General features: G+C 42.5%; 1 protein-coding gene across 3 annotated transcripts in view; it reads left to right on the forward strand.

Moving 5' to 3' along the window:
* LOC140194983 (integrin alpha-2-like) overlaps positions 1-15,469 on the forward strand; it is a 177,920-nt gene that overhangs the window by 26,768 nt on the left and 135,683 nt on the right. For all 3 annotated transcript variants that reach the window (XM_072252498.1, XM_072252497.1, XM_072252496.1), the window contains exon 2: positions 7,637-7,757. In XM_072252498.1, coding sequence (XP_072108599.1) covers positions 7,637-7,757 — 121 coding nt within the window. The remainder of the gene's footprint in view (positions 1-7,636; positions 7,758-15,469) is intronic.

Genomic DNA, 15,469 nt, shown 5'->3' on the forward strand with positions numbered 1-15,469 from the left:
CAGTGCAACAATACCATAACTTGATGAAGAAGTCCATGGGCACAGTAAAAATTCAAAGTCTCTCAAATGTCCCACATCTCACGCAGACAGGAGAAGGAAGAAAAGCTCTCCCTGCCATACCCGACCACAGTCCAATGCTGAGTCATCTGAAAACCTCGAGCTCTGATCAGCTCTCTGACACTGAGTACTGAGCGCCATCTTTTTCCGAATGATTCAACCTCCATCTCGGTCGCCAACAGCGGGCAAAGCCGGGGATTTTGAGGCCTTCCCTCCGAAAGATTCCCAACCGCAGAATAATGACAGTAGCGAACGAGCGTTTCAGAAATTTTTCCAGATGTTCCTCTGTGCTTTCACATCTGTCTCCATCAAGTCAGAATTGTCCACGGCCCCTATTTAACGGATAAGATATCACTTTTTACCGGAGGGCTGCACACGTGCAGCGCGCTGCTCTCTCTCCTCCCGCCTTTATTATTCCTTCTTTTGCATTATTTATTTATTTTGTAATTTAAAGGACTTTTATGTTTTTGCACTGTACTACTGCAAAACAACAAATTTAGTGACATATCAGTCGGCGAAAATAAACCTGATTCTGATTGGATTTCAGTGACCTATTACAAGAATGGCATCAAATCAGTAGAAAGATGTGACATAAGATCGGAAGATGTTGAATCCTTGTGGGTTGAGTTAAGAAACTGCAAGGGTAAAAGAATGTTGATGGCAGTTATATACAGGCCTCCCAACAATGGCTAGGAGGTGGACCACAGGTTACAACAGGAAATGGAAAAGGGGAGTCAAAAGGGCAATGTTATGGTAGTCATGGGAGATTTTAAACATGCAGATCGGTTGAGAAAATCACGTTGGTAATGGATCTCAAGAGAGCGAATTTTTTGAAAGCTGAAGAGATAGCTTTTTAGAGCAGTTTGTCGTTGAGCCTACTAGGGGATCAGACATACTGGATTGGGTGTTACGTAATGAACCAAAGGCGATTAGGGAGCTCAAGGTAAAAGAACTCTTAGGAACCAGTGATTACAATATGGTTGTGTTCAACTTGATATTTGATAGGGAGAAAGTAAAGTCCCATGTAGCTGTATTTCAGTGGATTAAAGGATATTTTAGTGGTATGAGACAGGATTTGGCCAAAGTAAATTGGAAGGAGTTGCTGGCAGGGATGTCAGCAGAGCAGCAATGGCGTGTGTTTCTGGGAAAAATGGGGAAGGTGTAGGACATGTGTATTCCAAAAATGAAGAAATACTTAAATGGTAAAATAGTATAGCTGTGGCTGGCAAGGGAAGTCAAAGCTATTGTAAGAACAAAAGTAAGGGCATACAACAAAGCAAAAATTAGTGGGAAGATAGAGGATTCAGACATTTTAAAAAAACCAATGGAGAGCAACTAAAAAAATCATTAGAAGGGAAAAGATGAAATATGAAAGCAAGCTAGCAAATAATATCAAAGTAGACAGTAGAAGTTTTTTCAAGTATGTTGCAAATAAAAGAGAAATGAGAGTGGATGTAAGACCACTAGAAAATGAGGCAGGTGAAGTAGAAAAGGAGAAAATGCCGAGTTCACTCAACCTATTCTCATAAGGCATGTTCCCCAATGCAGGCAACATCCTTGTAAATCTCCTCTGCACTCTTTCCATAGGTTCCACATCCTTCCTGTAGTGAAGTGACCAGAACTGAGCACAGCACTGCAAGTGGGGTCTGACCACAGTCCTATTTAGCTGTAACATTACCTTTCGGCTCCTAAACTCAATCCCACGATTGATGAAGGCCAATGTGCCGTACGCCTTCTTAACCACAGAGTCAACCTGAGCAGCAACTTTGAGTACCCTATGGACTTGAACCCCAAGATCCCGCTGATCCTCCACACTGCCAAGAGTCTTACCATTAATACTATATTCTGCCATCATATTTGACCTACCAAAATGAACCACCTCACACTTATCTGGGTTGAACTCCACTTTTCAACCCAGTTTTGCATCCTATCGATGTCCTACTGTAACCTCTGACAGCCCTCCACATTATCCATAACAGCCCCAACTTTTGTGTCATTAGCAAATTTACTAGCCCATCCCTCCACTTCCTCGTCCAGGTTATTTATAAACATCACGAAGAGAAGGGATCACAGAACAGATCCCTGATGCACACCACTGGTCACCAACCTTCATGCAGAATATGACCCGTCTACAAACACTCTTTGTCTTCTGTGGTCAAGCCAATTCTGGATCCACAAAGCAAGGCCCACTTGGATCCCATGCCTTCTGAGTTTCTCAATAAGCTTTGAATGGGGTATCTTGTCAAATGCCTTGCTGAAATCCATATACAGTACATCAACTGCTCTACCTTCATCAATGTGTTTAGTCACATCCTCAAAAAATTCAGTCAGGCTCGTAAGGCATGACTGCCTTTGACAAAGCTATGCTGACTATTCCTAATCATACTATGCATCTCTAAATGTTCATAAATCCTGCCTCTCAGTATCTTCTCCATCAACTTAACAACCACTGAAGTAAGACTCACTGGGCTATCTCTACTCTCTTGAATAAGAGAACAACATCTGCAACCCTCCAACCCTCCGGAACCTCTCCCATCCCCATTCATGTTGCAAGGATCATTGCCAGAGGCTCAGCAATCTCCTCCTTTGCCTCCCACAGTAGCCTGGGGTACATCTCGTCTGTGCCTGATGACTTATCCAATTCGATGCTTTCCAAAGGCTCCAGCACATCCTCTTTCTTAATGTCTCCTTATCTGCTCCTCGATGCCCCTGTTACTATTGGGTGATCTATAAAAAAACACCCAGTTGAGTTATTGACCCCTTCCTGTTTTGAGCTTCCACCCACAGAGAGTCAATAGATAATCTCTCCATTACTTCCTCTTTTTCTGTGGCCTTGACACTATTTCTGACAGCATTGCCATGCCACTACTTCTTTTACTTCCTCCCTGTCATTTCTGAAACATCTAAAGCTTGGCACTCTAAGTAACCATTCCTGCCCCTGAGCCATCCGAGTCTCTGTAATGGCCACAACATCATAGCTCCAATTACTGATCATCTTAGAAAAGATGTGCTGGCGTTGGAGAGGGTCCAGGGGAGGTTCACAAGGATGATTCCAGGAATGAAAGGGTTAGCCTACAAGGAACGTTTGATGGCTCTGGGTCTGTACTCGCTGGAATTCAGATTGATGAGGGGGGGATCTCATTGAAATCTTTGAAATGTTGAAAGGCCTAGACAGAGTAGATGTGGAAAGGATGTTTCCCATGGTGGGAGAGTCTAGGACAAGAGGGCACAGCCTCAGTATAGAGGGGTACCCTTTCAAAACAGAGATGTGGAGAAAGTTCTTTAGTCAAAGGGTGGTGAACTTGTGGAATTTGTTGCCACATGCAGCTGTGGTGGTCAAGTCGTTTGGTGTATTTAAGGCAGAGATTGCTAGGTTCTTGATTGGACATAGCATTAAAGGTTAGGGGGAGAAGGCCAGGAACTGGGGTTGAGAAGGAGATTTTAAAAAAAGAATCAGCTATGATTGAATGGCGGAGCAGACTCGATGGGCCAGATGACCTAATTCTGCTCCTATGTCTTGTGGTCTTATGGACTGAGCACACGTCCCTGAGGTGCGCCAGTGTTGATTGTCAGTGAGATGCAGATGTTATTTCGATCTGCAAGTATTGTGGACTTCCAGTTAGGGTGTCGAGGATCCAGTTGCAGAGGGAGGTACAGAAGCTTGGTTTTGGAGCTTTTCGATCAGAAGTGTGGGAATGATTATGCTAAACACTGAGCTGTAGTTAATAAATGGCATCGTGACATACGTATTAGTATTGTCCAAGTGATCCAAGGCCATGAGAAGAGCCAACGAGATAGCATCTGCCGAAGCCCCGTTGTGACGATAGGCAAATTGCAGTGGGACCAGGTCCTTGCAGGGACGGGAGTTAGTTCTAGCCATAACCAACTTCTCAAATTCATCCACCATCGTAGATGTGAGAGCTACTGATGATGGTTGTTATGGCAGCTCACCCTGCTCTTGGGAACTGGTGTGATTGTTGCCCTTTTACAGTAGGTGGGAATTTCCAATTGTAGCAATGAGAAATTGAAGAAGTCTTGGTTGGCACAAGTTTTCAGAGCCCTACCAAGTACTCCTGTCACCTTGCTTGCGAGGGTTCTCCCTCTTGAAAGACAGTCTGACGTTGGTGTCTGAGACAGAGATCATGGAGTCACCAGGTGCCACAGGGATGCTCAGAGCTGTTGTTTTATTCTCCCTTTCAAAATGTGCATGAAAGGTGCTGAGCTCACCTGGGAGTGATGCATCACTGCCATTCATGATAGGATTTGCTTTGTAGCTTTTGCCTGTAAGCCATGCTTGAGTTGACGGGCATTTGATTCCACTTCCAGCCTCGTTCAGAATTGCTACTATGTTTTTGAGATAGCCCTCCATTCCTGGTTTTCCTCTATAGTACTGGGTTGCCTGACTTAAATGCCACAGATCTAGTGTTCAGCAGACTATGAACCTCCTGGTTCATTCATGACTTTTGATTTGGATATGTATGGTACATTCTCATAGACACACACTCATACACACAGGCTTTAATGAAGTCGGTGACAGCTGTGGCATACTCATTCAGACTTGAAAATGAATTCCTGGATACAGTCCAGTCCTCCAATTCAAAGCAGTCCTGTAAGCACTCCTGCACCTCCCTTGTCCATATCTTCTTGGTCTTCACTACTGATGCTGCAGTTTTCAGTCTCTGCCTATATCCAGGGAGTAGAAGTACAGCCAGGTGATCAGACTTTCCATGGAATAGCAGGGTAAGCAGTCTTGGTGGTACTATTTCAGCGGTCCAGTGTGTTGGTTCCTCTGGTTTTACAAGTAATTTATTGGTAATAATTATTTCTAGACTTTTTTGAGCTGGCCTCATTAAACCTTTACAAAATGACAGGGAAGGCATCAGCATCAAGGTTTCATGCCTGTTTATTCCATCGCTCATTTCATCGGGAGCCTGTTTGACACTGGTCTGAGGTGGGATATACCCTGCTACAAGATTAGATTATGAAGACACGTAGTCCTCTTTTATTGTCATTTAGTAATGCATGCATTAAGAAATGATACAATATTTCCTCCGGTGTGATATCACAAAACACAGGACAGACCAAGACTGAAAAAACTGACAAAACCACATAATTATAACATATAGTTACAACAGTGCAACAATACCACAACTTGATGAAGAAGTCCATGAGCACAGTAAGTTCAAAGTCTCTCAAATGTCCCACATCTCACGCAGACGGGAGAAGGAAGAAAAACTCTCCCTGCTATGCCGACCACAATCCGACTCTGAGTCATCCGAAAACTTCGAGCTCTGATCAGCTCTCTGACTCCGAGTACTGAGCGCCTCTGTCCGAACGATTTGACCTCCTCCTCGGTCACCAAAAGCAGGCAAGGCCAGGGATTTTGAGGCCCACCCTCCAAAAAACTCCCGACCACGCAGTAATGACAGCAGCAAACTAGCATTTCAGAAATTTCTGCAGATGTTCCTCTGTGCTTTCACGTCCATTCTCCATCAAATTAGAATTGTCCACGGCCCCTATTTAACAGATACGATATCACTTTTCACCGGAGGGCTGCGCACGCATAGGCACGCCGCCATCTTCTCCTCCCACTGAAATCTCCAGCAGCAGATAAAATGGGTGGCACCTGATCACAAGATGTTCCAGGTCGGATGGGCAGGACAGGGATAGCACCGCAACATTTGCACACCACAGGGAGTTGATCATAAAGCATACTCCACCACCTCTGCCTTTGGAAGATTCAGCGGTACTATTTTGGTGGTGAATTGTGAAGCCATCGAGCTGCATGGCTACATCTGGACTGGTAGGGGGCATCCAAGACACCATGAAACAAAATTACACGACAAGTCCTAATGCCCCCCGGTACAGCAATCTAGCTCTGAGATCTTCCATTTTATTTACCAGAGACTGTATGTTTGCCAGCAAGATGTTCGGTATTGGGAGCTGAAAGCCACACTTCCTTCGAACTTTTAAACCAGACTGGCATGCTCCCTTCCGCTGTCTTAAAGGGGAATCACACTAGCAACCAGAGTCTATTGGAGTTTTATTAACTTTAAAAAGTGATAGATATTTTAATTGCCTTAAAAGACTTTATACTTCATACTTTATTGTCGCCAAACAATTAATACTAGAACATACAATCATCACAGCGATATTTGATTCTGCGCTTCCCGCTTCCTGGATTACGGATCGATAGTAAATATTAAAAACTTAAATTATAAATCATAAATAGAAAATAGAAAAATGGAAAGTAAGGTAGTGCAAAAAAACCAAGAGGCAGGTCCGGATATTTGGGGGGTATGGCCCAGATCCAGGTCTGGATCCATTCAGCAGTCTTATCACAGTTGGAAAGAAGTTGTTCCCAAATCTGGCCGTACGATGTCTAAGCCTTTTTTTTTATAGTTTAGAATGAGTGATGGTCTCATTGAAACATAGATCTTTTAGAAGGGTTAAAGGAATAAATGTGAGGAGAACGTTTCCTTCAGCGGAGGTGAGGGATCACAATCTCAAAATGCCTTAACTCACAAGGTTGTGAATCTTCAGAATTCTCTACCCTGGAGACCTGCTGAATCCTGGGAATTAATTTCATTTTAAACTGGACTTCATTGATTTTTAGATGTTTGAGGATTTGAGGGATCTGGGAGAAAGCAGGAAGATTGTTTTGTTATATATGATCTAATCAAATAGCAGAGCAAGCTGAAAGGTCCAAATGCTTCTTCCTGCTTCTATTCCCTATGTTTCTAACTTCTTGTGTTCACTGGACACCAAAACGCAGGCTATTAATTTCTATTAAGAAAAGCAGTTGTTCCCCACCAGAACAAAAAAGACCTTCACTACTTCCCATCTGTTTCCCACCAGAACAAAAAAGACCTTCACTACTACTCCAAATTTTTATCCTTATCTCCAGTCTTTTTTTTTTAATACCATGGATTTCAATCTTAATGTCAAACTTATAATGTGTTATTTTATCAAATGGTCTTTGAAAATTCATATACACCATATAAAGTAAATTTTTCTCATTAATTCGTAGTCAAACATGATTTGGTATTAACAAATTCATGTGGTTTTCCCTAATTAATCCACACTAATCCAAATGAATGCTAATTCAGTTCCTGAATATCATTTCTAAAAGGTTACATGCCGTTCAGTTTTAAATTCTGTTTACCATTGATTTCATGACCAAAAACTCCATCTTCAGCAACCTCAGATTCGTCTTGTCCGGACGGAATGATTTATCTACTAAGTACTGCTAGACTTTGCAGTACCTCCTTGTTATCATTTTTTAATCAATTAAGTATCACAACAGTAGCTTATTATTGCCAGCATGGATATAATAGGCTGAATGTATAAATCAAATGATTGAGAATAACATAGAATTGAGTGGATACAGGATCACTTCAGCAAGTGTAAATAGAAAGGGGTAAGAGAGTTTTAAAAATAAAACTGCTGCATGGTAAAATAATAACCGTTAATCAGTTATGCTTCAAAAGTACAGAATTATTTAATATTGCAGCAATTATTTTCAATTACTACTTCAATTACAAATCACAGACTTGTATTGCTTATGTCTTTTTCATAGGTCTTCTTCAACTAACCCAAGCGTTTAACATTGACGTGATGAAAGCCAAAACATTTTCAGGCCCGCCAGATGTTCTGTTTGGCACCTCAATTCAGCAGTTCTCAAACCGGGATGGTCAATGGTAAGGCAAAGTTTACTTCGTACGTACGTTATTTTGAGAAAATCGCAACATGATGTAGTTCACCACATGTTAAATGCTGAGAGACTACTTGTTGCCTGAAACTGCAAGGCAAATTTTTAGCATAAGACGTTAATCATTCAGAATTGAGGTGTAGTTTGAGAATCTTTGGAATTTCCTCCCTCAAAGGGTTAAGGTTTTTCAGTGGTTAAGTATACTCTAGTGTCCAAAACATCCATCAATCTTACCCTAAAGGGGTAAAGAGATACGAGGATCAGAAAGCAGCATGTACTGAGATATAGGAACAAGTGTTTAATAATGGAGCAAACTTAAGGCATTTTTGAGGTTCTATTGTTTGTCATCTTATCTTTGATCTGTTAATTCCTATTGTACCACCTAGAATGATAATCCATGACCAGTAAATTTGGCCAATATCCCGATAAAGTGGAATGTATGACTTGCCCTTGCTTTTTCATCTGGGAATGACGTTAAGCTGCCAGCTAAGTGATAGGTAAGTGAGGTGTAAATTCTAGGAGCACTGCTCATATCATAGTAATGTGAAATTTTGGAAAGGAAGTTTATTGAACAAAGAAAATTGGCAGTTTTGAAATAAGCAAAGAATGACACTTTGCTAGGTTGAAAAAATATTTTAGGAAGTTGTTCTCCATGCAAAGAAACATTAGAACTGTTGACTGACAACTTTAAATCTATCTCTACCAATAGAGAAGGTGAAATAAAAAGTCATAATTTAGACTTCCAGAAAGAACAGAGGAATGCCCAAAATGATACAAAGCAAGCAACTCAAAATAAATCAACTACATGCCTAAGTTAAGGTGAAACATTTATTTCTTTTAAATATCATTATTTTGTTAATTTCATATGCTACGCAGCAGCTCCATGTTTCTACATCCATCATATTTTTGCCATGTTTTTCTCAATTTTTATTGATGTCACTGAGCTTTGTCCAGTACACACCGAGAGTACTTAATTTCAGTACATCATTCTGGGTTTCCCCAAGAATATGAATGGCACAACATGACTGCAAGTCTTTCTGTAAGAACACTGTAAGAAATAGAAGCAGGATGAAACTATTTGATCCATATGCATGCTTTCTACTTGGTGATAAACCTTGTAGAAGTGCTACTTCAGAGCACTTCTAGCAGCCCATGTTGCAATCCTAAGCTCAGTGCTGATGGGTAAGACTCCCGACATCTGTCCTGTGAAGAGTCATATCCCACCCGATACCAACAGTGCGCTGATTGATGGGTTAATTGGCCAATTGCCCATTGAGTGCTAGAAGCTGATGGGGGTGGGTCTGCTCCAGTGCACCTTACAAATGTTAGAATAGTGTGGAATTCAAAGCCTGCAGACCTCAGCCTACCATCTGTCATCTGTCTGGATAATAGAGATCATCGATTTGGAAGCTGTAGTAGGAGAAGCCTTGTTGCAGTGTTTGTTTTTATGTAGGTACACAATACAGCCACAGTACACTCGAGTTAGAAAGAGTGAAGGTTCACATTAGTGGGATTTGATAAGTATTACACAGATTAGTCAATGCAGGGAAGATGGTCATGTAGATGATCATTAGTAAAAGGTTTCTGTACCCAATAGGCAGTTTCTCTAAAGGTATTCTAATACTCTAATAGAACTTCTGTATACTATATATTTCACACTTTGAATATTAAATCCATCTGTGGGCCTCCTTCTCCCTAAACATGGTCATTCCTGTTTGCAGTTGGCCTTGCAGTTCACCCCTTTCAGTTCTAAACATTTGTATTCTCCAGGTCTATGTGACTTAATAGAACTCATCCTGCTGACCACTTAGGTTATTCTATCTCTGTCTCCTTGCAAGGTGTCCTTTACCAATACTTTGAAAGTTATCTACTGCTGTTACTCACTCTCTCTCAGCTTTCTTTGACCACAATCCAATGTTTACACTAATTTTACTGAACCACCTCAATGTCCAACAAAGATCCAGAAGAGACGTAAGGATGTAGGAAAGTATTTTTGAGTTCAATAGTAGTCTAAAACTTGAGGACTGAGTTGGTCACATCAGTCATTTGTTATTTATGTGATGGCTTGTCAAATCCTTCAGGATTTCCTTTCCAATGTTCAGCTCTGACACTGCAGCTGTACAGCACCTTAGAGACAATTTTAGGTTCTTCATGAGTTATACATTTGGATCCAGTTTCAAGAAAGGAAAAGCAATATGTTACTATGAGAAGTACTTGCAGTTTGTGATATTGCCCTGTTCAGGTTGGTGATAAGAATTACAAGCTGTGAGGTGCTGTGAGTGTGGCCTAGGCAAGGAACTGCAGTGTGTTTTTAGTTATTTTAATCATTCCATAAAAGACGATCAGAATGGTATTTTCAGTCTTACCCATTTCATACAACAAGCAGAAGACCTGCCCCTTCAGATGAGGGATATTAACATAACTTTTTTTAAAAAAAAACAGATTTTCACTGGCTGGTGGAATACGTCCTTTAATCTGAAAAGTGAGAAAATGGAATTTTAGATATCAGATTGTGAAGTTCCTTCTCTTTCAAAAAGACCGTGATTTTCTTTACATGGGATTTTCCATTACTGACATTAGATTGTCAGGTTTGATCTGTAATTGGACATCAGTATCTTTGCTGATACTGCCTTTATTGTTAACCTCATTTGGTGTACACAGCCATTAGTGCAGGTAAATTAAATGTAATGACTTACTTCCTGTTGTTAGTCTTTTAAAACAGAAAATGAATGATTCTTTGAACAAACAGAGATGTGTGTTCATGAACTTGTATCATGATCTGGATCATAGTCCAAATTTATAAAATCCTTTGGGCTCATTCCTTAAATATACTTACATTTCTGAAAACTGTTATTCTAAAAGTGGTTTTCACACAATCATTAGTTTTTCCATAACTTGTCTCCCTTTTGCAATTCATCTTTAAGATTGACTTATTTGATGTCATTGAGACAGAACTGCTTAAAATTAAACTTTACAAAATGCATGCTCCAAATTAGCCATCAGAAAACACCTTTGAACCTTCTCATCCATACTCAGCCACATAGGTCCAGGTTAACTTGAAAATAATATACTCTATATTGTATAAGTTTTTGCAACAACGGCACACGAAGTAAGGACATTTATCTTCCAGTGTCAGAAATGCATATTTACCCCTCGATCATGACCCCACTAAGGAGCACCAGGTCATTGTCTCCCACATCATCACCAACTTTATCTGCTCAGGGGATCTCCCATCCACTGCTACCAACCTTAAAGTTCCCACACCTCGCACTTCCCGTTTCTACCTCCTACCCAAGATCCACAAACCTGCCCAGGTAGACCCATTGTCTCAGCTTGCTCCTGCCCCACCGAACTCGTTTCTGCATAAGTCAGCACTGTTTGATCCCCCCTTGTTCAATCCCTTCCTACCTATGTTCGTGACACTTCTCACGCCCTGAAACTTTTGGATGATTTTAAGTTCCCTGGCCCCCACCGCTTTATTTTCACCATGGACGTCCAGTCGCTATATACTTCCATCCCCCACCAGGAAGCTCTCAAAGCTATCTGCTTCTTTTTGGATTCCAGACCTAACCAGTTCCCCTCTACCACCACTCTACTCCATCTAGCAGAATTAGTCCTTATTCTTAATAATTTCTCCTTTGGCTCCTCCCAATTCCTCCAAACTAAAGGTGTAGCCATGGGCACCTGTATGGGTCCCAGCTATGCCTGTCTTTTTGTTGGCTTTGTGGAACAGTCCATGTTCCAAGCCTATACTGGTATCTGTCCCCCAATTTTCCTTCGCTACATCGACAACTGCATTGGCGCTGCTTCCTGCACGCATGCTGAGCTCATTGACTTCATTAACTTTGCCTCCAACTTTCACCCTGCCCTCAATTTTACCTGGTCCATTTCCAACACCTCCCTCCCCTTTCTTGATCTTTCTGTCTCTATCTCTGGAGACAGCTTATCTACTGATGTCTACTATAAGCCTACTGACTCTCACAGCTATCTGGACTATTCCTCTTCTTACACTGTCTCTTGCAAAAATGCCATCCCCTTCTCACAATTCCTCCGTCTCCGCCGCATCTGCTCTCAGGATGAGGCTTTTAATTCCAGGATGAAGGAGATGTCCTCCTTTTTTAAAGAAAGGGGCTTCCCTTCCTCCACCATCAATTCTGCTCTCAAACGCATCTCTCCCATTTCACGCACATCTGCTCGCACCCCATCCTCCCACCACCCCACTAGGAATAGGGTTCCCCTTGTCCTCACCCACCACCCCACCAGCCTCCGGGTCCAACATATTATTCTCCGTAACTTCCGCCGCCTCCAACGGGATCCCACCACTAAGCACATCTTTCCCTCCCCCACTCTCTCTGCTTTCCACAGGGATCGCTCCCTGCGCGACTCCCTTGTCCATTCCCCCGCCCCCCCCCCCCATCCCTTCCCACCGATCTCCCTCCCGGCACTTATCCTTGTAAGCAGAACAAGTGCTACACATGCCCTTACACTTCCTCCCTTACCACCATTCAGGGCCCCAGACAGTCCTTCCAGGTGAGGTGACGCTTCACCTGTGAGTCGGCTGGGGTGATATACTGCGTCCGGTGCTCCCGATGTGGCCTTCTATATATTGGCGAGACCCAACGCAGGGTGGGAGACCATTTCTCTGAACACTTTCGCCAGAGAAAGCAGGATCTCCCAGTGGTCACACATTTTAATTCCACGTCCCATTCCCATTCTGACATGTCTATCCACGGCCGCCTCTACTGTAAAGATGAAGCCACACTCAGGTTGGAGGAACAACACCTTATATTCCGTCTGGGTAGCCTTCCACCTGATGGCATGAACATTGACTTCTCTAACTTCCGCTAATGCCCCACTTCCCCTTCGTACCGCATCTGTTATTTATTTATCTTTTATCATTATTATTATTATTATGTATCTTTTCTCTCTCTCCTTTTTCTCACTCTGTCCTTCTCACTATACTCCTTGCCCATCCTCTGTGCTTCCCCCCTCCCCCTTTCTTTCTCCCTAGGCCTCCCGTCCGTCCCATGATCCTCTCATATCCCTTTTGCCAACCGACTTTCCAGCTCTTGGCTCCATCCCTTCCCCCTCCTGTCCTCTCCTATCATTTCGGATCTCCCCCTCCCCCTCTCAAACCTCTTACTATCTCTTCTTTCAGTTAGTCCTGATGAAGGGTCTCGGCCCAAAATGTCGACTGTACCTCTTCCTATAGATGCTGCCTGGCCTGCTGCGTTCACCAGCAACTTTTATGTGTGTTGCTTGAAATTCCAGCATCTGCAGCTTTCCTCGTGTTTGCATTTTTGAAGATTTTCTTTGTTCATTATTCCTATCTTGGCATAGACTGCAATAAATTAACTGAGCGATTTGAACCCAGTTGCAAAAACATGCATTTCCAAGGTAGACAACGGACAAAATTAAAATAAAATGGCAATCTGCATATTCCAAGGCAGAAACTTTAGCCTGTTGGTCAACATGGAACATTAAAGCTCAAAATGCAAAGTAAATTTATTATCAGAGTAAATATATGCCACGATATACAATTCTGAGATTCATTTTCTTGCAGGCATACTCAATAAATCATAATAGAATAATAATCATAACAGAATCAATAAAAGACTGCACAACTTAGGCATTTAACCAATGTGCAAAAGACAGCAAACTGTGCAAATAAAAAAAAATAATAAATAAATCAGCAATCAATATTATGAACATGAGTTGAAGAAAGTGGTTGTGGGAACATTTCAATGTTGGGTCAAGTGAAGTTGAGTGAAGGTACCCCCTTTGGTCCAAGAGCCTGATGGTTGAGGGGTAATGACTGTTCCTGAAGCTGGTGGTGTGTGTCCTGAGGCTCCTGTACCTTCTCCCTGGTGGTAGCAGTGAGAAAGGAGCGCAGTGGTGGGGGTCTCTGATGCTGTTTTCCTATGAAAGCATTTCATGTAGATGTGCTCAATGGTGAAGAGGGCTATACTCATGATGGAGTGGGCCGTATCCACTTTTTTTTGGTAGGATTTTTCATTTAAGGACATCAGTGTATCCATACCAGTCTGTGATGCAGCCACTACACATCTAAAGTTTTAGATTTATCAAAATTTTGTCAGTTTTAGACGTCATGCCAAATCTTTGCAAACTCCTAAGGAGAGGCACTGCTGTGTTTTCATCAGAATTGCACTTACATGCTGGGCCCAGGACAGGTTCTCTGAAATGATAACACTGTGGAATTTAATGTTGCTGACCTTCTCCACCTCCGATTCTCCAATGAGGACTAGCTTATGGACCTCTGGTTTCCCTCTCCTGAAGTCTATAATCAGCTCCTTTGTCTTGCTAACATTGAGAGAGATGTTGTTATGACACCATTCAGCCAGATTTTCTATCTTCCTCCTATATTCTGATTTATCACCACCTTTGATTTGGCCAGTGATGTTATCAGCAAACTTGAATATGGCATTGGAGCTGTGCTTAGCTACACATTTGTAAGTGTAAAACAAGTAGAGCAGAGGGCTAAGCATACAGCCTTGTGGTGCATCTGTGCATTAGTCTCCTTTTGTGTAGAATGGATTATATATTCAGGTCTGGTGCCCTTTCCGTCAGTAGAGAAATCTATAAACTTCAAGACCTGTGCCCCGAACATCCTTTTTCAACTGGATACTTGACTTCCTTATTGGCAGACCTCAATCAATGATGATCGGCAAGAACATCCCATCTTCAGTGACTATCCAAAACAGGTGCACCTCGAGGCTGTGTTTTTAACCCCTGTTCTACTCTACCTACATGTATGATTATTTGCCTAAACACAGCTTCAATGCCATCTTCAAGTTTGCTGATGTTGGGCCAATCACAAGTGACGATGAGTTATGTGGTTGAGTGGAGCTGCATAAACTACTCCACCCTCAATGTCAGGAAAACTAAAGTGCAGACTGTTTACTGAAGGAGGGGGAAGGAGGCCGAGCATGCACCAATCTACATTGGGACATTTGCAGATGACCAGCTCTGGACCCAGCACCTAAATGCAATCACATGGAAAGTGTGCCAGTGTCTTTACTTTCTTGGGAAGTTAAGGAGGTTCAACATGTAATTGAAAACACTAACAAACTTCAACAGATATATGTTCAAAGTATCCTGACTGGTTGCACCATTGCCTGGTACAGTAATTCAAATGCACAGGAACATGAGAAGCTGCAGAGAGTAGTGGCCTCTGTCCAACACATCATGGGCCATTCCTTGAAAAGACCTTCATCAGTTAGGGTCGGCCTTGGATGTTGTGTCCTAGCTGTCTAGATACTCAAGCCTGGGCCAAGCTGTTGCCCATGTAGCAAGCTCCCTCTCCCCACACATCTGATGTACCCAAAGGAACTGCCGGGACCTATCCAATTTGGTACCAGCAGTGTCACAGTACTTGCCAGTCAGTGTTGGCCTCAATACAGGACTGCCTTTGGGATTCCAGCTCCGGATTTTTCCCTCGGGGTTTACTCCTGAAGCCTTCCCCATGAGTGGGTATAGCCGAAAGGCAGCGGAGGTTTGAGATCAGAGATTTCCTTCTAGGTGAGCTGCCAACCACGGGTGACGAGCCCCATCTGCCCGAACATCCCACACCACCACCAGTAGTACCTACAGGGGACACTGCCTCAAGAAGGCAACATCTATCATCAAAGGTTTCCACCACTTGGGTCATGCCATCTTCTTGCATCTACCGTCGAGCAGGAG

Source organism: Mobula birostris, chromosome 3 (assembly GCF_030028105.1).
Source record: "Mobula birostris isolate sMobBir1 chromosome 3, sMobBir1.hap1, whole genome shotgun sequence".
Classification (NCBI taxonomy): Eukaryota; Metazoa; Chordata; class Chondrichthyes; order Myliobatiformes; family Myliobatidae; genus Mobula; species Mobula birostris.